Source organism: Mus pahari, chromosome 12, assembly GCF_900095145.1.
Source record: "Mus pahari chromosome 12, PAHARI_EIJ_v1.1, whole genome shotgun sequence".
NCBI classification, from domain to species: domain Eukaryota; kingdom Metazoa; phylum Chordata; class Mammalia; order Rodentia; family Muridae; genus Mus; species Mus pahari.
This window is the reverse complement of record NC_034601.1, coordinates 2,572,734-2,594,934: the sequence shown is the minus strand read 5'-3', so window position 1 is coordinate 2,594,934 and position 22,201 is coordinate 2,572,734. Positions and strand designations below refer to the sequence as shown.

The 22,201-nt window shown below is 44.0% G+C and overlaps 1 protein-coding gene across 22 annotated transcripts in view; it reads right to left on the bottom strand.

Annotated features, from left to right (window-relative positions):
• The window catches only part of Rbfox1 (RNA binding fox-1 homolog 1), a 1,661,838-nt gene that overhangs the window by 1,074,326 nt on the left and 565,311 nt on the right, over positions 1 to 22,201 (bottom strand). For 2 of the 22 annotated variants that reach the window (XM_029544530.1, XM_029544537.1), the window contains exon 1: positions 1,120 to 1,232. The exons of 7 other annotated variants lie outside the window; for them this stretch is intronic. In XM_029544530.1, the coding sequence (XP_029400390.1) occupies positions 1,120 to 1,164 (45 nt within the window). In that variant the 5' untranslated portion in view covers positions 1,165 to 1,232. Of the gene's footprint in view, positions 1 to 742; positions 915 to 1,119; positions 1,242 to 22,201 lie in introns of those variants that run through there. 13 more of the 22 variants (XM_029544514.1, XM_029544532.1, XM_029544510.1 and 10 more) reach the window with 12 other exon arrangements.

Genomic DNA, 22,201 nt, shown 5'->3' with positions numbered 1-22,201 from the left:
GTCCAGAGTCCCTATTAAATCCCCCCCCCAAAGTGCGAGACCGGAAAACACAGCACTCTAGTCAAAAGAAATATTCAGAACCCTCAATTTCGCCTATCATCTGGAAGTAATGGCTGGAGGGATGCGCTAGATAGGGCTTTTCACAGGTCCTGTTTCTGTTCTTATGAGCGATGTGTACAATACTGTGTGTACATGTTCCCTCATTGGCTCTCCCAGGAAAGACTGCTCTTCCATGAGATAGCACAGCTCTGGGTTTATTTTTTTCTTTTTTTTCAATAGAAAGCACGCGTTCAATATTGTTCGTGGAATGCCTCTTTCACCGGCATCTAGAAATCAGGAATGGTCTAAGAGCAAGATGCCAGCATGATGGGCAGGGTCGACCTGTCTCTGGCGACATGCAATGCCTCTGCACACGCACGCACAGGCGCGTGCCAACTTTCCAAACGCGCGGCCCATCTGCCCATTCACAACCCCCACCCCATCTTCTTTGCAAAATCCAGCCCTAGCCTGCGGGTCTTGTAGCCCAGTCCTTAATAAACGCTTATTCATCTCTGGGAATAAAGTTCAACAGAGCCGATGGCTATTTCCAGGGAAGTTCCCCGCGAACTTCCACTTGGTAAAAGTGAATCCATCCACCCTCTGGTCCCCCAGCCCGTCTAAGCTCCCTGGGTATTGGGGGACCCTCGGGGAGCCCAAGGCGAATCCCAGATCTTATCCCACAGGACTCCGGAGCTGAACTTACCTACCCTGTGTAATTCACTCGCTGCAAACACATTTGAGTCCTGCCATTGCCTCTCAAGACTCCCTGAGCTCCATCCACCGCCAGGTCCGGATTCTGATCCGCGGCCCCAGAGGTGCACACGCCCGCCCGCCACCTTCTCTGAGCTAACGTTGGACAGCGGCTGGCGGCGGCTCGCCTGCCACAGGCAGCCCCGAATGTCAATTCGCACACTCCTCCCCCTGCCGCCCGCCCCCGTCCCTGCGCGCCCTCCTCCCAAGCATCCGTCCAGCGGGCTTCGGGATGCTCGGATGCTGGTGCCAGCGTTGCCTCCCCTCCCTCCCATCCAGTCTCTTGCTCCCCCTCCCACAGTGTCTCCGTGCCTCCCTCGCTCGCCTTACCTGAAGGGCATCTCCCACGACTGCAATTAGCTGCCAGGATTTCATCGCCCGCTGCAAAAGCGCCTCCTGCTCCCTCTCTTGCTACATCGCATTGGGAGAAACGCAAGGCGGGAGAAGTGCCGGGGCAGCAGCAGCAGAGAATGGTACCCACGTGCTAGCAATGCCAATGATTCCAGCTCTCTCTGCTGGGCTGGCCGCGCCTTCGCCTGCCTGGGCTGTTTTGCTCCAGCCACCAGCAGGTGTTCAAGGCCCTGAACAAGCGAGAGGGCCAGAGATCCAGCAGGCACCAGAGCGAGCGTGCGGTGCAGGGAGGTAATCAAAGCTCCAGGAACACACAAAGACAAGCCTACTGCCCTGCATCGCTGACAGCTACATGACGGACACACAACTGGACGCCTGGTTTTTATTTTATTTTTTGCAAAGTCTAGCAACTGAGGGAAGAATTGCAAGCCACCGCCCTCTGCCAAGCACTTGGAAAGTGTAGAAACTGATGGCATAATCTCACCACCAGCCTGCCTCCAGCACGTGTCTCTTCCCTTGTTCTTTCAAGCATTAAATATGTACCACATGACAGAATAGGGCACCTTGCACGGTCCCCAGAGTCCTCACTTGACAACCAATTTTAACTCAGGAGCAATGAGATGTCCAAGGCAGGATATCAGCGCTGGCAATTACTTACGCTACTCCCTGCATTATTCAAAACGTCCATAGCCAGTATTTATGATTTCCAATCTGCGACTTCATGGAGGAATTCCAGGAGGCTGGGAGACCCCTCGCCCTACCTCTCCATATCCCCCACGAGGTAGCTGTACTCCATTTAGGGGGTTGACTCCTTGGCATCTCAAGCCTCCCAGCTCTTGTGCTAAATGAGAAAGCGCTGAACTTTGCTCTTGCTTTGAAGGGCTAGATACTTTTGGTGGAAGTTCAAAAATCGGCTTTGAAATGGATTTGCTTCCAGTAGCATTAGCATCCAGGCAAATGTCCTTTTTCCTTCCCCAAAGCCCTCACAGATCCCTACCCCACACTCTGTCTCCGTGTCTGTGTCTCCATCTCTGTCACTGTCTATCTCTGTCTCTCTCTCTGTCTCTCTCTCTGTCTCTCTCTCTCTCACACACACACACACACACACACACACACACACACACAGAGAGAGAGAGAGAGAGAGAGAGAGAGAGAGAGAGAGAGAGAATCAGTGAGGTATCAGTTACATATTAATGGCACATGTTTCTAACTGCCACCACCAAGCAAAGATCCTGTGCCGGGTCTAAACCTTCATTTATGGAAGCAGGGCTTTTGAGTATAAAGCAATTAATGTTCTTATTTTCTCTCTTTCTCACTGTGGCAACTGCACTGTACATTCATGAGAATGCCCTTGCTTCTCCAAGTGTATGAGTTGGAAGTAATCATTCTACACATACAATTTACCTGTAAAAATGAGTGTGTGTGTGTGTGTGTGTGTGTGTGTGTGTGTACACATACATATATATTCTGTCCTACCTTTGGTGAAGAGTAAAATTTTCACTGCCTTGCTATACTATCTTATTTAAAACTGGAAGACCCAACACACCGCGAATTGCAGTTTTCTATACCGGTAAGCAAATTTAAAACTTGATAAATCTCTCTAGAATTTATTTTCACATTTATTGCAGCTCCACACCAAGGCCATTTTCCAGGGTTTTTCCAGAATGTGCCAAGGTCTTACATAACCATCACCTGCCTCTCTCACCTCAGGAAGTAAATGATTTTCTCCTTCCGTTTGAAGCGTGTTTTGATACGGCACTAAGACAGTGCTTTCAGTTCATTTGTGGAGTTAATCATGTTAACCTTAGATTTGTATGTTTCCCCTGTTTGTCCTTCCTGGGAACAGTGACATTTAAAGGAGGGGGAGAAAAAAGAAGAAATCAAGTGAAAATGGGTATCCAAAGATAACCTGGGACACAATGGATTCCACTCCCCAGTTCCTTTCACGTGCTTTTGTGTTTCCTAGGCTGGCCTGGAACTTGTGCTATGGCTGAGAATGACACTGAACTTGTGTTCCTTCAGCCCACAGCTAATCATTGCTAAGCATGCTAGGCCTAGGTGGTTCTGAGGCTCCAAATCTGCTTCATACACTAGGCAAGCACATTACCAACTAACTGTGGTCCATTGGCAGATCCAAAGTTAACTTCCTAACCTGTGTCAGACCCTGGATGCCTGTCTCAACAGAATTAGGCCGGGGGGGGGGGGGGGGAGGGAGAGGTGTTTAGACGACAGCTTGCTGGTGCCCTGTGCAATTACTGAGATCCATGGCTATAAAGTATTATCATCACAGCACAAACTTCATTCTCCGTGGGATAATTTGGTTCACAAATCAGTTCACAAAAGCAAGGTTATTCGAAGTGAAACGTGGAACGGGTGGCCGGTGGGGAGACAGTGAGTCCTAATTACAGCCTCATTGTCCCTGTGTTCTCGGGCACATATGGCCATTTAATCACTGCGTGTGACAACCTTGGCAGATGTTGCCAGACCTGGTTATTGATATAAATTGCTATACTCATGTGGATATGGTACAGCTAAGAGTTAAAACACTGTCCGAATTCATCCACAGGGAAATAGGGTCCCCACAAGCATCTGGAGCTACAAGACAAGACGATGCTGGGACCAGGCTGTTTCCTTCCTCCTGGCCTGCAAGAGGTCATGTCTCCCTGCAAGAATGAGAGACGAGCCGCCCCAATGTACCCGCAGGCATGGGATCACCATTGGGAAAGCATGCACACCCAGCAAGCAGCAAACAGATTCACTCTTAACATGTGTCCTAAAAACATACCCAAAAGGTGTATTCTTCAGTGTAAATTTCTACCGTTCATAATATGAGGAAACACTGCAAACTAGATACCCACTAAACTTTTTAAAAAAAAAATAGCATATCCTATCCTGGAATACTATACAGCAATAAAAACACTGCACAAATACATCATCTCTTCATACATTGCTATGTAGAGGACTAAAGGGACCGAACAATGCTGCCCTGCCTAGTTTTACATTACCTTGACACAAGTTAGAGTTATCTGAAAGGAGGGAACTTCAGGTAAAAAAAAACAAAACAAAACAAAAAACAGTGCCCCCACAATGTAGGAAATGTTCTTAATTAATGATTGCTAGGGGAGAGCATAGCCCACTGTGGGTGGCGCTATCCCTAGGCTGGTGGTCCTGTGTTCTCTGTGAAAGCGGACTGGGAAGCAGCACCCTCCATGGCCTCTGCATCAGCTTCAGTATCCAGGATCCTGCCCTGTTTGAGTTCCTGCCCTCACTGTTGTGGATGATGGGACTGTGAATGAAATAAACCCCTTTTCCCCAAGTTGCTTTGGTCATGGTGTTCCATCAGCGCATTAGGAACCCTAAGTAAGACAAATGTGAACACACACGCATTTTTAGGAAATAGCAGTAGTAGTAGTAGTAGTAAAGTAATAACTCTGAGATAAAACTGTGAATTAGGAACTTGACTATATATATATATATATATATATATATATATATATATATATATATTCAAAGTCTACCTGAATTATAGGTCAGCTCAGAACCTGTCTCAAAATGAAAAAATAAATAGTGCCAAAGATATATGTTGCCTAGAATGAGTGAGGCCTCCTGGTCAATCCCCAACACTGCAAAAGTCAAAGCATTAAAAGTCATTACAATGATTCATACAGGATAATACTCCATGTGAAGGAAAATATGCCCACCAACACAGGGAAAGAAAATATTTTCTATTACTATAACTTCTAACTGTATATGAGACATCTCTGAACACAGGCTGACCAAACATAGCTAAGAATGCAATTCAACAATGCCATTTTTTTACAGCTAACAATGTGAAATGGTATTATATTTTAAAGAGTTAAACATATGTGTACATAACACATAATCTATCTCTATATGTGGAGGTTCACATTTTTATATTTATGGTGAAATTGTGTGCACACACAATCACCCTGCTTCCATATTTTCTTGGGCTGCTATTGTTGCAGAGCTGTGGAGAGGAAGGTGGAGGGTCAGTGATCCCCAGAGCCTAAAGTTAGCTGGTGTTAAGTCCAGAGGATGGACATCACAGGCATCATGTTCTCAATCACAGAATCAGTATGAAAGAAATATGGATGATGCAGGTGAATAGACTCTCCTGTTGCAAGAACATCTGGGACTGGGAACTCAAAACAGTCGGTCAAATGTTGACCTAGCAAGCTGAGCACAGCCTTGGTCTGATCTCTAGCATAGCATAAACTAGGAATGGAGGCCCTGGGACAGTAGAGGACAAAAGCCAAACCAGGTCACCATCAGGTACAAGGGGAAATTCAGATCAGCCTTTGCTGCAATATGGTTCTCCATCTCTGTCTCTCTGTCTGTCTCTCTCTCTGTGTGTGTTTACTTCCCAAATCTCCCTCCTTCTTTGTCTCTCTCTCTCCATCTCTCTCTTCTGTATATATACATATACATATACATATACATATACATATACATATACATATACATATACATATACATATACATATACATATACATATACATATACAGTAGGGAGGGCAGATTAAATCAAATAGAAACAAAAATAAAAATATGGTAGAGTGCTTGACTATAGACTGGGGTCCTAAATTTAATCCTGTGGTACTGATCTAGGGGATATGAATTTTTTATATTGAATTAATACTTTTTAATATGTATTATTGAAATAAGCATCCATGTGTGCATAATCATCATTTTTAAAGCTTAAGAACAACAAGTGCTTATGTCTAATTTTCAGTGTGAATGATATGGGGGTAAGCATCTTTACAGGGTACCAGTGTAGCTGAGCATGATGACACACATTCGTGTGAGCCCAGTGTTTGTGGGTTCAATGCTAGCATCAACCATGTACCAATATTCTAAAAATGAACAATAAAATACGAAGTCTGTGCTCATAGGTTGACATACAGTTGGAAGACATCACTGTAGGGAGCAGATTCTTGAGTTGGAAATAAGGGTATTATTGCTCGATTTTTGTTTCCCCTAAAATGTCTCAATTTTTTTCAAGTGGGTCAATAAGACAAGTATGAGGACACTTGGCCACATGCATGTTGGTGAGCACCGCTACTAATGTCTGATCTTTGTGCCGCTACTAATGTCTGCTCTCTGTGCCACTGCCAATGTTTGCTCTTGATGCCACTACCAATGTCTGCCCTTCACCAAGGGACTCACTTTAACAGATTTTTTCCAAAACAAACACCTTACATTTTGAGGGTAGAGAGATGCTCAGCCTGGAAAGTTCTAACCACATAAGCATGAAGACCTAAGTTCCACTCCTAATACTCAGCTGAAAGTTCAGACATGGTGCCTGGGAATGCAGAGATAGGGGCTAGCCTAGTCTAATCTCAGAGCCCTAGGTCCTGTGAGAAACTCTCAAAATCAAAAGAGAGAAGGTAGATAGTGACTGGATGTACTCAAGCTGAGCCTAGCTTCCACATGTATGCATACCTGCGTATGCAAAAGAGAGGGGGGAAGGAGGAAGAGGAGGAGGAGGGGGAGAGGAGGAGGGGAAGGAGAGGAGGAAGAGGAGGAGAAAGAGTGGAAGGGAAGGAGGAAGTGGAGGAGGGAAGAAAAAAACACATGGCTTACTTTCCACTAATATATTTTGAATTTTTAAGGATCTCATTACTTCTTCTTAGAAAAAAAAATCATGTTTCTAAACTTCAATGCAAAAAATATTTTTACTTAAATCAATCTTATCCTTTAAGCAATGGTAACAAGATTATGTTTCTCCAATGAAAGCTATGGTAGTAACCCACAGAGATAGACCACATCCTTATAGAAATACCACTCTTTTAGTAGTTTCAAAATATTTACCACACCAAAACACAAAACAGCTCCCATCTGGAGAAAAACTTAAACACCATACACTAAAATGATACAGGAACCGCACTGTAACTTCACAAGATGAGAACAGCAGTGCTTAGTGCTATTTTGTATCCTAGTACCTCATAATGTCCTCAGATTAAGAAGGGTGAGCTTCATAAAGCAGTGTGCGCTGGGAAAGCAGTCAGTCTCTATGTGAGTGGATGCTATGTGTACAAGTGCCTAGGGAGGCCAGCATGGTGGACTCTAGAGCCAGCGCTAGGCTCTTGTGAGTTAGGGATAAAGCTCAGGTCATCTGCAGAAGGTCAAGGACTCAGAACTGCTGAGCCATCCCTGTAGCCACACCAGCGTGTGTTTGAAACTCTTTTCTATACAACAGTTTGCCTTAAAACTATAAACAAGGACCGGTTAAAGAGCCTATCTTCCAAAGCCAGTGTAGAAGCAAGGAAGAGAAGTCGTATAGAGTCTCTCCTACCTCCTGAGAACAGCACAGGCACGCAAGCCTCATTCTTGCATACATATAGTGCAGTGACTGCCATAGCAAACATTGCTTTCAATGTCCTTTTATTGATTATAAGGCCATGACTGGGAGGTGGCTCAATATATAAACTGTCCCAAAGACAAGCATTAGAACGGAGGGACATCACTCAGAATCATGCGAAAAGCTGGGCAAGGAAGAGCCCACCCATAATCACAGTGCTGAAAAGACAGAAATAGGGGGATTCCTAGGGTTCACTGGCCAGCAATCCTAACCACCAAATCTGTGAACTCCAAGTTCAGTGGCAGTATCTCAGTATCTCAAAAAACAGAAGTAAGAGGAGGCTAGGTGCTTGAGAGAGCTTATGCCTCCTACAGAGAAACATGCTTGTTCCCAGCATCAATGTAACATCCATCTGTGTAACATCCACCTGTCATTCCGGTTCCAGGAGCCTAACTCCGTCTGGCCTCTAGGGGCACCAGCACTCACAAGTGCATATGCATGCTTAAAACCAAAATAAATCCTTACAATTATTTTTTAAAAATTTTAAAAATGGAGTGATTGATACACCCTTCCCCTTCCTCACAAAGCATGCATACACAAACACACACATAACAACACGAACATATGAGTAAGAACAGAACACAGTAACCGTAAGATCAATGAATGTTCATTATCTACTGTAGAATGTTTAGAACATTTGTAAAGAATGAGAGAGAGAGAGAGAGAGAGAGAGAGAGAGAGAGAGAGAGAGAGAGGGGAGTCACGCATTGTCTAACACCACAGACAGTAACATGTAAGGTTTTACAGCTAATCCACCCGCTGATGGTGTTTCCCAAGGCTGAACCATGAACACACAAATGTTACTTTACCATATTAACCACCTGTTATCTTCTGTACTTTGCAATAACATAGCATAAATGCCTGTGGCTACATCAGAAATGAATGACAAGTCCCAGCATCCATGCTGCTACACTACCTTACCAGGAAGCACTAAACATGGCCACAATGAACATGTCCGTTTCTGTGGTGCCAGAAGCATGTCTCTGTTCATACATGTCTGAGAAACACGCAGGAGTGAGACCACCTCCATGCAGGTTCGGTGGTTAGGATTTTACATGGGAAGAACTCCAAGCCTGAGCTAGGGCGAGAGCTCAATGGTGACAGCACATTTGTGCAAATGTGAGGGGCTGAGTTCGCTCCCCAAGATTCAAGTGAAGTCTATTGTAGCACACCCGTCACTGACAGAGGTAGACAATGGAGAATCTCCAGCAGTTTGCAGGCTAGGTAGCCCAGAATATGCTGTGGGGTAGCAAACAAGCAAACTGTCTCAAGCAATCAAGGACTGACATATAAACACACACACACACACACACACACACATCAAATCCTCCAAACTCATTCTTTCAAACTCCTGGAAGTGAATAAAAGAAAACTGAATCTTACTCTGAGTGTTTTTTTCCAAACCTTTCCTCTGAATAACTATTTCTTGGCTGGCTCCCTATCCTAAGCAAGATGAGCCAGAGCCATAGGGGAATGCTTTTGTGCCTTTCCACAATGTCAGAATTTATTGAATAACAATAAAATCACAAGGTTTAGCAAGATTTAATGGCAGCAATTTGCCAGATAATCCTGACTACCCTGGTAATCTGGCTGAGGGGAGTGTAGACTCTTTTATTTCGATCTTAATTACTAATATTAACACATTAAAGAGGCTGCGGTGGGGTTCAAAAGGTTTCAGAAGTGGCCGGAGGGAGACTCTGTGTTAACAAGATAGCATGTGCTAGGAGGGAGCTGCAGGTGGGGCAGATGGAGTCAGGATTGGAGAACAAAGCTGCAGCGTTCATCTGCACAATGAACAGTCTACTTGGGGTCCAAGAATAGAAGACAGCAGGCTCAGGACCAGGTCCTTGGGTCAGGTCCCCAGATGGGCAGGCAGACTGGAATGGGCCACCTATCATCAGAAGACAGCACCCAGCTGAAGTCCCAGAGATTGTTGGGCAGTCTTCTGCTGGTCTGTTCTGATGCCAGGTATCAGATGAGAGAGTGGTATGGAGTCATGGCCCCTCAGTGTAAGCTCTTCATCAAGGAACGAGGACCAGACAAGTGAATTTCACCCTTTCCTCGGTCCGCTGTGTCTGATAAGTTCTTGGGCCTAGTTCCCTGAATCAGTTTTCAATCTGCCCTGTATTTCTACAGTCTCAATTCACATCAATACACAATAGGGCTACCAGAAATAAGTCAATTATCAGTCTGGGCTGGATGGTGGTATCTGACAGATGGGACAGTTTCTGAGTCCACACAAGGCCTTCAGTCATCTCCTTACCTCAAAATGGATTCACAAGCCTCTTGTAAAATGGAGTCTCCTAGGGCAAGGCACAGCCTGAAAAACACATGGCATATACTGTGGAGTAGCTTTGAGGAGGGCACAGTGAGAGCTCACCAGTCCTCTATCACACCTGCCCGGCTTGCCTCCACATGACAGCAGACTAAATTAGCATCGAGGAGCTCAAACTCTTTAGAAAACAAAAGTGGCAATGAGAAGCGATTTAAATCTGAGCTTATTTAACCTAAGTGGCTAGTGGCTGCCCATTTTGTTTTAATTGCCTTTTAAACTAAAATCAATGTTAAATTACCTGAAGAACACACCCCGAGCAACCGCACAAGGAAAATTCTTTAAGTGTCTCCTCAAAGGCCCTTGGTACCTGTCTGTCTGAGTGACAGAAAGGGCATCTGTCTGCTTTGGAGAGCAAGGCCTTTGAACCATAGGTCTGACTGAAAGATTTCAAGGACAGACTGCCAGCCCGGGATGAGCTGTCCCTTGACATGGAGACAGATCCAACTCTCAGAGGGTAACGTGGAGATTAGGCAGTAAAAAGCAGCACCATTATACCCTCACCGTGTTTCAAGTTTGTGTTTCCTCTTCCTTTTCCTCCCCTTTCCTCCTCTCATTCCTTCTCTTCCTTTCCCCTTCTCCTCTCCGCCCTTCTTTCTTCCTCTCTCATCCTTTGTACTTGCTACTTTTTGTGCTGTTCTGTAACACCATGACCAAAGCAACTCATGGAAGAAACAAGTTCGTTTTAGATCACAGGTCTAGAGGGAGAGTCATCAAGGTTTGGTAGGCATGGCAGCAGGTGGCCATGACTCCAAGCCGAGAGAGCATTTCTCCAGCCACACATTGACAGCACAGAGGGACAACTGCAAGTCGGGTGGGCTACAGATGCTCCAAGCGTACCTCCAGTGCTCTGCTCCCCCCAGGGAGGTTCCACCTCCTAAAGTTCTAGGAACTCAGCAAACAGCAGCAGCAAGCAGGGATGCAGCTGGCATTCAAGTAAGTGAGGCTATGGGGGACATTTCTGGGTTTTCCTCTCTCTTTCTGTTTCATTTCTCATTTTTCCTTCCTCTTTCTTTTTCCTCTTTCTTCAACTAGAAACTGGCTATCTTAATAGACATTTTGGCCGTTCTCTGAGACGTAACCTCTAACCTGTAGTTTGCACCTTCAGCACAGGAAATCAACTCCCCACCCCTCAGAAACCGTTCCGGGAAGCTAGCGGGATGTCAAAAGTCAGAATGGAGAGAAGGTGAACCCCTTTCTCCAGCACCTGGTCTAAGTTAGGAGGTGCCACACGTCTCTGGAAGCCTTGGCGTGACACCAGTCAGGGCCCTTGATAAGTGGCAGCACTTCTAATGTTCAGGCTTACTTCAGGAAACTGAATTGCCAATATTACACTGGGTACATACCTATTGATTCAGCCACACACAGCCTCGAGTCAGGTCAGAATGATGGCACAAAGCCTTCAGTCAGGAGAGAAGTAACCCTTCACGCAGGTAAGGGGGAGACACCAGCAGCCTTCCCACTTCCTAAATCATGGCAAACTTTCTTCTACCACCCTGAAGGGCACCCACTTCTGTTGCCTGATGTTGAGTCTGTTTCTTCCAAAACATAAGCAGAGCTTTCTGGCTCCTCTGCCACAACAGGGTCTGAATCCATCCGCTTCCCTTGTTTACATTGGGTCCACTTGTCTCTGTTCCCAGAGTTATTTCTTACATGTGGTTCTGTCTTAACCAAACAAGATGGACAAACCATGACCCAACTAGAACTCGGGACAAAAACTAAGAGAGGCATCATAGATTTTTGTAGCTATTGTGGGAGAAGTAATTCATGATAAGATGGAGGGAAATTTTGGACACATGAATGAGCTTAAGAGGCAATTCTGGAAACTCTTGGTGGGGTGGGAAGCACCTGTGTTAGAGATACAAGGCTAATAGAGTGATTATAACTTCTGTGACAGCTGAGAATTAGAACGTTGCAGATTCAGAGCCAAATTATTTGGGACCATCTTTAATACCGTTAATAAGCATTTATTGCCAATCTTCTAATCAGTCAAATGTGATTGACAATCAGGCAGTCTTTGCAAATATCAGATGAAAACTTCAGGAGTGCATAGACTCTAGCTCCCTCCAACCCCAAAGCCAACCTACAGCACAGATTTCTCCACTTTGCTGTAATTTGCCTGTTCAATGTTTCCACTATGTATTTAAAAACTACCCCAATTTATGACTGGTTGTTAGCCTTTGTAATCGCGTAGACCTGCTTCTTGCTTCTGTTTCACTGGAGCTGAGCACTTATCATCTTTCCCACAAGCATGGCTGCAGGAGGAAGGCGGGCACGTGCTCTGTCAATCAAAAGGGTCAAGAGAGAGGCATGGTAAAAGCATACGGTGAGAGAGAGAGAGGGAGAGAGAGAGAGGGAGAGAGACAGAGAGAGAGAGAGAGAGGTGAGTACAGGTCCATGGGAGCTGAGGTTGGGAGAGAGACGTTTCCCCAGATGTCATAGGGATCATAGGGCTCTAGGGTGGAGATGGAAAGGTGCACATTTGTGCTGACACTCACTTACGGGTGTTTTTATAGGTTACACCAGAACAAAGCAAAGTTGGGGAAAGTCACACGGAGATTTCCCCCCACAGCTCCTGCTTTCTTTCTACTACAGTTAATAGCAGAGTTCCATAAATAGATTACAGAGTTTTGAAAAGAGTGAGCCACAAAAAAAAAAAAAAAAAAAAAAAAAAGATGGCCAATCATTCTTTACCCAAATTTCCTCTGCTTTAAGGTGTCAGAATTATGTCAACATGTGAAGATGCAAAGACATGTTATCTGACTACTGGTTCCAGTGACTACCTTGGCCCTGAACCATGCACAGGATAGGAGTAGACAGGTCAAATGCTTCGGCATGTCCTTTACTGAGGATTACAGAATGGAACGTTTCCATGCATGAAGGCTCTGAACGAGCTCACGTCATCCCAGCCCTGTCTATTACAGAGATGGCAATCACATCCTCTTCCCCTGCAGGCTTCTTAGGAAGGATGCTCCCCTAACAGCCCTCCCTCAGTCCGGCCATATCCAGCCATCACATTTTTGGCTCAACTAGAGCCTCTCCCAAAGGTGTGAGATTTGGAGTGAGACAGAGTATTGAGTGTGAACAACTGGACTTAAAAAAAAACCCAGGGATTTCATGATGTCATCTGTAGACTGAGGAGATGGTATAGTTTGTATTGCTGGTGAAACGTTTACTCCACAAGCATGCCCACCTGAGTTTAATCCTCAAAACCCATGGTGAAAAAGCCAAATATGTTGGTACATTTACAATCCCAGTGATGGAGAGGTAGAAACAGGTGAGTCCCTGGGACTCCTTGGCCAGCCAGTCCAGGCAAATCGGAGAGAGCTCCAGGTGAGGGAGAGACTGTCTCAGAACACAAGGGGAAGAGAGACGGAGAAAGACAGCTGAGGTTGACCTCATGCCTCCAAATGCCAACAAGCACATGTGCATGTGACCCCCCCACTCATGAGCACACACGAATCTAGGGACAGACTAAAATAAGCAAATAATAAAGCTGTCCATGGACAGGGAGAGAGAGGTGTCTGGAAAGGAAACAAGTCCCTGGGACTGAAGGAGTCGAACAGAATGAAGAATCTGCCGGCCTCAGAGACAGGAAGAGTTGGGCAGTTTTGGTCTCCTGTGGTTTGGCTATGAAATGTCCCCACAGACTCACATGCCTCAACATGTGGTCCCCTGGAGCCAGTGCTACTTAGCAGGCAGGGATTCACTGGAGAGGGTGAGTTCCCAGAGGCCAGCCCTGAGTTTTTATAGCCAGGTTTCAGTTCCTCTCCTTTCTTTGTTTCCTGGCTGCATTTATTACCTCAGACTTCCAGACTGACTGCGTCCCTTCTTAAGCTGGTAACCTCAACTAATCCCTCATCTTTTATATTGCTTCTTGTCAGCTGCTTGCTCAGAACACTGGGAAGGGGAACTATACACAGCCCTTCTTAGTTCCAGGCTCCTTCTCTAACCTTAACATGCTTCTGAGTCAAGTCAACTGCTTCAGCCACCACACACAGCTGAGACAGCTCAGACCATAGCCAGTCTACATCATACAAAAGTATGTCCAGTCCTTTGCCTTGCAAACAAACCAAATACCCCAAATAACTTCCCTGTGGCTCACAATCTTTTGTTTTTCTTTTCCTATTTGTGAGCATGTGTGTGCGTGTGTTGGATGTCATGCATGTTTGTATGTTATGTGTATGCATGTGGAAGCTCCAGGTTGAGGTTAGGAGTAATCTTTCTTTGGCTTATCCACCTTACTCACTGAGGCTGGGCCCCTCAGTTAAGCCCAGAGTCCACTAATACAGCTAGTCTTGCTAGTTAGATCACTCTGAAGATGGCCTGTCTCCATCAAGAGAGACTGGAATTACAGGAAGGCCACTGCGCCCAGTGGCATTTCGGTGGCTTTCTGCGGACCCAAATTCCTATCCTCACACTTGCTTGCACAGAGCCATTTCCTCAGCCTAAGGCTCACAGTCTTTCAGGGCTGGGCGAACAGCCTGGAAGGGATGGGGCTCAGATACTCAGTGCTGAGAAAATATAGGTTTTCCAGCCCCAGGGCTTTTCCTCGTTCATTTCAACTGAAAGCACAGAGATGTCTTCCAAAAGGAAAGTATCATCCAAAAGGGCTGATGCATTTTTTTCTTTTGAAATTATATACGTGAATACCGACTATAGACCCTAGTTAGCCTTGGGGTTCCAAAGCTGATCACAGCAAGAAAAATAGCAAAGACGCTCACAGCATAAACTAGTATTGTAATTACCTAAACAAATGACGGAGAACAGTTAAATATCCTTTGCTCTCTGGGATAGTCAGGGCAAATTTTCAGAGAACCCAAGGAGTGTCGAAGGATGTTTTGGATTTTAAAGCATGCACAGGTGTTTGCCTAACATTTGTCAGCACAGTCAAAGGGGAAAGAACATTCGAAGGATGGGAAACAGTTTGTGGGAAGGCACAGAGGTGTGGCTGCCTCAGCTGGTGATGGGACAGGCTGGCTAGCCAAGGAGCCCCTGTGACCCTCTTGCCTTAGCTTCTCTTGTGCTGGGATTACAAGTAGTCACCACCATGCCTTGCATTTTTATGTGGGCTCTGAGATTTGAATGCAAATCCTCCTGGCTCCTTGTCGTGGCCTCTACCAGTTCTGCCTTCTAGCTGGCTATGGTGTTCTCTTTAAAGAGCACAAATGTTATCCTGCCGACTCTGGCATGGCCACAGTGGGATTATCCTTGGTGATACAGAGGCGTAATTGTGTCTTTCTTTCTTCCATCTAAGTTTTCAATAAATCATTTTAACTTACCGTGTATTAAAAAAAAATAATTTCAGAAACCAATCATCTATTTCCTCAGAAATGGTTTCAGTGAAAATGAAGAAATTATTTTACCAATTATTATTTTTTAAAAAAAACTAAATTATAGAGGTTTTTATCACCAAGACACTCAGGATTGGCTTCTAGGATTCCCACGCATTCTAACTGGTCTGCCAAATAGGGGGCCTAGGAATTCCATAGCATTCAACACCCCACCAACCAATCCCTCTGTGTTCCTAAGGAAAGGGTAGATATAAATCAACTTCTGTAATGTCTCCTGTCTTACTCAGCTGTAAAAGATGCTCTTGTCATACGATAAGCAGAAGAAATGTGGCATAGAAACCACTTTCTGTTTTTGTTTTGTTGTTGTTTTGTTTTGTTTTTAAATTATGTGTATACATGTGTGTCTTAGCTGGAGTGTGTGCTTGAATGCAGTTGCTCCTGAATGCCAGAAGAGGGCATTGGATCCCCAGGAGCTGAAGTTACAGGCAGTTGTGAGTTAAGACAAAACTCGGGTTCCCTACAAGAATGATTCACATTCTTAAGTATTGAGCCATGTCTCTCCAGCCCCGAGGATAGTTTCCCCTTTTTGGTCACATATTCTATTGAAGCATGTCTAACTTGCAATTTGTGGACTAAATGCATCCGGGGATAGCTAAGATTGGACCATGTGCATCCTGCTATAGCTAAGAATATGGCCCAACACATTTCTAGAACAGAGCATCATATCATAGTCTCAAAAATGTTAGACATCCATTGTAGATGAAAGGAGACAGGCTGCACCATCTGACTTGAGAACTTTAGAATAAAAGAAACATACATAGTTTCTTTGTGTGGCATTCTAATTCACTGTTTGCCATATTCTATACTTAATTATTAACCACAGAAGATGATATCCACAAATTATCTAGAGAGGTTCTGCAGCCGTAGGCAGAAGAATGAGACAGCAGGGAAGCTAGGTTGGATGTCTCAAGCCTTTATGTGAATCTGCTTTCAGTTACCTGTGTTTATGCTGTTACCCATGGCTCTGGTGTGTGTGTGGTAGGGGTGGAGGGGGGGTTGTTCAGGTCTTCTTTTTTGTTTGTTTGGTTGGTTGGTTTGGTTTGTCTTGTTGTCTTATAAGTGCTAGGGAACAAATTCTGAACCGTGGTCCTCCTGGGAACTCACTGTAGATTTAGATCAATAGATTTAAATCCTCAACCCCTACTATCTGTTACCATAAAGGAGAATACTTTCTTTCCCAAACTTATGCTTCAGGAAACAAGGTCTCGGTTCCTGCATCTAAGGACTCCTGCTCCAGCACAAAAGTCTACACAGGATGCACATTGTAAAAGTGGGAAAGCGCAGCTCCTTTAAGTTCATCTTGCCCCAGACAGACATATCTAGAAAACTTTATTTAGCACTGAGATGGAAAATCAGTTTTCTCTAGTGATGAAACACCAGATATCTTATCTAATCCCAAGTGGTCAGCCCCAAATACATGCACATATGAGCAATAGTAAATTAACTCAGTAGGGTGTATATATACACATGTGTGTGTGTGTTTGTGTGTATGTGTGTAAATAAAAAATAAAGAAGAAAAAGCCTTAAATTTGGAGGAAAGTAGGGGGCAGGAGAGGAGTTGGAGAGGAGAGAAGCAGAGGTGAAATTGACACAAACACAAGACACATGCATGAAATTCTCAAAGAAAGAAGAAAAATGTAAAATATCCTAGATACACATAAGAATAGGTACTAGAGGATGATCTGTTTTCTTGATGTTAATACAGTTTCCATGCATTAGTTCATTGAATTTATAATTTAACTTTATTAGCATAATTAATGAATGTATTAATCTGATTATCGATTTATATTAATAGTTAAGTGATATGAGTGATTAAAATCAACTTCACTTAACCATAGTCAGATGAGTACCACCACAGGAATAATAATTCTCAGTTAAGGATCTTGGGTTTCTTTGTATTTCTGTACATGGAAATCTAAGTCACTTTCTCTTTTTTCTTTGCTTATTCTGTAGTCTGGTTGCTACATTCTAAGAATTAATGTGCAGGGAACAATAAGCCATTACTCAAACTCTGCATCTGAAAGTGCTGCACATTCTCTTTCCCCATCCTTTGTGACCCGAGGTTCTTTCGTGGAATTGGAAAAGGAGAGGAGAAAGCGTGTGGTTCGGTCACCAGGGCTTGGGCAGCCACCCGCTCACATTTAGACAGACCAGAGTTGGAACTCTGGATCCAGAATGTTCCAAGAACTTCTGTGAGTTATATAAATCCTCCCGAACATCTGCTTCCTCCCCTCTAGGAGGGGCTTAGTACCAGCTCGTTCAGAAGTAGTTGAGAGGATTAGGGAGCTAAGTAACTAACATATGTCATTCTGGATACAGCAGACATTTGGAAATGTTCAGAAAACCGGCCAATGATTCCACAATGTATGTGAGAAGACAGCACTCAATGACGGTTCTCAAGTTTTTACCCTCTCTTTGGGTTAGGCTTAGGATTAAATAAAAAGTTTAAAAGATAGTGGATAGTTTTTTCATCTCTCCATTATGCAATAACTTCAACCAAAACTTGGGCACATTGAAGAGGCAGCAAGATTTACCTTTTCTGTGAAGGGCAGACAGTAAATGTTTCTAGCGATGCAGGTCACATGGTCTCACAACAGCCTGTTACCTCCAGCCTTAGTGCCAAAGCAATAGCAGAAAATATGGACACATATCCACACTCTCACGCCCAGCACGTTTAGCCTCAGTGGACTAAACTCAGTTTAGCCCTTATGGACACCTCTCCATGGGACAACTCTGGATTCAGTGGACCCTCAGAGGCAGGTGAAGCAACTGCTGTTTCACTCTTCATGTGAATTTGGAATTTGCACCCAAGCACCATAAAGGTGTAGTACAACTGCTGAACTTTTCTAAAGCAGAATTAAAAATAAAAGCAAGATGATGACAATGAACCCTGACTTACTGAGCTGTCTCAAACTGCTTCCTGTAGAGTCAGAATTTAATATAGTAGTGTCTTCAGCAACAAGGTTTTATCAGCATGTCCTGTACCTAAGAACACTGGCAACAGCTTGTAATATTTGGGGGTGGGTGGGGGCTCAGTGGGACCTCACTGGCTAATGATGCAGGAAAGGTAACTCATTTTATGGCACAGAGCATTTTATTCACAAATGTTTGAACTGTAAAATACCCTGAATGCATAGTATAGGGATAAATGCAGTTGGTACTTACCAGGGAGCATCAGCCATGCTGGCTAGCTTGCATAGCACTGGAAGGCACAGTGCACACTATTAGTGGATAAAAGTAATCATTAGCCTTTCCCAGATGTAAACCCCGCAAGCAGTAGGAAGGACCCACCTGGCAAGACATGCTTATGGTAAGAAGTGGCATAAATGTCACGGGAGGAACCAGCCGCTCTCTAACTGGATTTAAGGTCTACCCCACAAGTTGAAACCCGTATCTAGTGTTGATGTCAGAGTCCAGAAACCAAAGCTAAGCAGATGATGGTGCCTAGAGGAGGAACCATTGCTTTTATGTTGCCAAATGAACACGTTTTAAGACTGACTCCTAATAACTCAGCTATACTAATAGATTGATGCATCTCTCGATCGCAGCAGGGCAGCTTTTTTGCAGCCAATGGAGACGAAGACAAAACCTAATCAAGGTGCAGATAATGAAAAACTGCAGAATGTTCAGCCCTATACTGGGACAATTATATCACACCTTCTACTCCAAATGCTGTGGGTCATTGTGGAGGAAGAAAGAGAAAGAGTGGAAGATTATAGAGAAGTATTTTCTGAACGTAGAACAACAATTACACATGAGAATTTGTAGTAATTCAGACACCATGCAAAAGACCTGTGCAATCTCAAGCCAGACAGGATTCAGCCATGGAGAGGGGTAGTGGGCATGAATCATACCCATAGCTGGGGACTGATCACACAGCAATGGATGCTCACATGTCTAAGAATACATGGGTATCACCAACTCTACCAGATGAGTGAAAAAGAAAAAGAAAAAGAAACAGAAACAGAAACAGAAACAGAAACAGAAACAGAAACAGAAACAGAAACAGAAACAGAAACAGAAAAAGAAAAAGAAAAAGAAAAAGAAAAAGAAAAAGAAGACACAAAACTGCACAGGCGGGAAAGCCTGGGTACATTTGGGAGGAATTGGGGGAGAGGTGAATATGATTAAAATACATTGCACAAAATTCTCAAAGAACTTTAAAACTCCGATAAAAATTATTAGTAGTTTTCAGGCATGGCAGCATGAGTTTTTAAGCCACATGCTGGACAGGTGGATCCCTGGTTCTCACTACTAGGTGAGCTGCAGGTACCCTGTCATAAATGGATAGATAGATAGATAGATAGATAGATAGATAGATAGATAGATAGATAGATACATACATACATACATACATACATACATACATACATACATACATAGACAGAGAGATAGATAAAAGAAACAAAATGGATGGCTCCTACATAAGGACACCTGAGGTTTCCCTTTGGTCTAGATGTGCATGTGCACACCTGTGTACCTGCATCTGTCTGTGAACACATAGACACAAAGACACAGACAGACAGAAACAGATAGAAACAGACATGTAGAGAGAAGAGTGAGCCTCTGGAACAGAAGGTATAGGAATAGTGTCCTCTTTCTCTCCATTTGACAAAGTAAGGGAACAGTAACATAGTGATTCTCACTCACAGCTGCCGCTCTTTCCAAGTTATCTGCTCCACCTCACGCTGCAAATATACAGACTGGACAACCACTTCCCTGGTGTAAAATTATGCCCTTATGAGAAGGAGAGATAGGTGAATAGTAACATGAAGTGCAATTAAAAGAGTGGTGTGTCTGCGTGCTTGCAGGGCTCCAAGGCTCACAGTGCGCCTTACACTCTCCGTCTACGCTTTAGGATAATGAGACTAGAGATAAGAGATGGAGATGATTATGTCCTTCTCACAAAAGGAGACATAAACTCACTGGAGCTGGCAAGTGACTTGCCCTGAGCTAAGAAACGATAGCTCAAGAACTGACCCCAGGACCTCCCTGGCTTAGTTCCTCTTTTGCCACTCAGCACGACTAGTGTTTAATACACTTCTATCCGGTCAACTTGGCTTAAACAAATTGGGCAGGAAGGAGAAAGGGTGAAATATATTCAGCCAAGTGATTAATGTTCTTGCTGAGTAATTAAATGTTTTGAATGTGAACTGTAATCCATACGGAAGGTATAATGAAAGCATGAACAGGGTGACCTGACCACTCTAGGTGGACTGCTGCAAACCACTAAGGAGAGCGATGATTTTAGCACTAAATCTTCATTAAGGGACTATTTTCTTTACATTAAAATTTTTTTTATGTTAAAAATGTGTAATTGTCCTCTATATAAATGTCAGGCAAATGCATGCATAGACAGTCATTCTATAGTCAGTTTGTGTCTCACATTCATTAGAGTGGGGTCTGACTTTGATATTATAAATAACTGTACATCAAATGCTTTCTACTGGTGTACATTTGTGTACTTGGAGCGGGAATGCTTTCAAAAGATAAGCATTTAATGGGCTGCAGAGATGTTCTGGGAAGTTTAGAACACTTGCCATGTAATCCTGAAAACTGGAGTTTGGATCTCAATACTCCTGTAACAGGCTATGAGCCAGTTCAGGGAGGGGGAGATAGAAGGGTTACTGGGGTTTCCTTGCTCCCCACCTAGCTGAGAAAATGCAAGGCCCTGCTTCAGGAAGATACTCTGCCTCCAGAAAGAAAGTGGAGAGTGGTAGATGAAGCTGCTGAGTCTGCGCTGCTATTGAAGTGTATCCTTTTTATTTTTTAAAGATTGATTGATTGATTGATTGATTGATTTGATTTGATGTATATGAATGCTCCATCTCCATGTACATCTGCACGCCAGAAGAGGGCACTAGATCACAGTATAGATGGTTGTGAGCCACCATGTGGTTGCTGGGAATTGAACTCAGGACCTCTGGAAGAGCAGCCAGTACTCTTAACCACTGAGCCATCTCTTCAGCCCCTGTGTTGTTACTTTTTAGTGACTCTTCAGAGGTATACAACTTTGCACTCCTGCTACCAGTCTATGAGAATTTTACTATCACACAGTTGGCTGCCACTGATCTTGATGATCTTTTGTAGATTCAGATGGAATGTGGCATCTCACTGATTCTTAGTTTGCACAAGTAGGTGAGCCAATTAAGATAGGAGAGTCGCTCACCGAATCCTGGCCAATTTCTCCTGACAATTACAATATACCGCTCAGTAATAATGATACTTGAAAGGCTGAATTTATTTTAAGAACTGATATGGATATTTGATTCATATTAAATCAAGTGTTATAAAACATCAACAGTTTTAGCAACCAAAGAAAGGTCAACTCGTCTTTCTGTTAAGAAACATTTGAATGTTTCATTATCGACTTTAACTATTGCTAAGATGTTATCAAGTGGGAGAGTTGATGGAGAGGACATTGTACTCATCCATCATGAGTGAGTGACTAGAGCCAATGAAAAGATCATATAGCACTGTAGTCTCTGTGGTGGCTGATCCCAACTGTCAACTCAGTGAGATCTGAGATATTTGGGAGATAGGTTTCTGTGCATGCCTGCCCAGGATCATCTTCATTCTGCTAACTGAAATGAGAATCCTTGCCTCGCGCAGGTGAGGCCATTCCCTGAGGTTGGAGTCTAGACGGTGTAAGAAGGAGAAGTGGAGCTAAGCATGTTGCATTCCTTTCAGCTTTATGGCAATGGATGTAATGGGACCATCTTCCTCAACGTCCTAATTCGAAGTCTTTACCATCATGCATGGTGGTCTGTGCCCTTGAACTTTGAGCCAAAATGCTACCATTAGTCACCTTTAAAGGCTGTCTTACAGTATCGATAGAAAAAGTAGCCAATATACCTCTGATAAGAGGAAATGATCTCTAGCTGGGCATGTGATCCAAGGTCTCATGCTTCCATTGTTCAGAGATGGAGGTAGACATTGGATGGGTATAAGAATTATACCCCTTACAGTGCCAGTCCCAAGCCTGGCAATAGC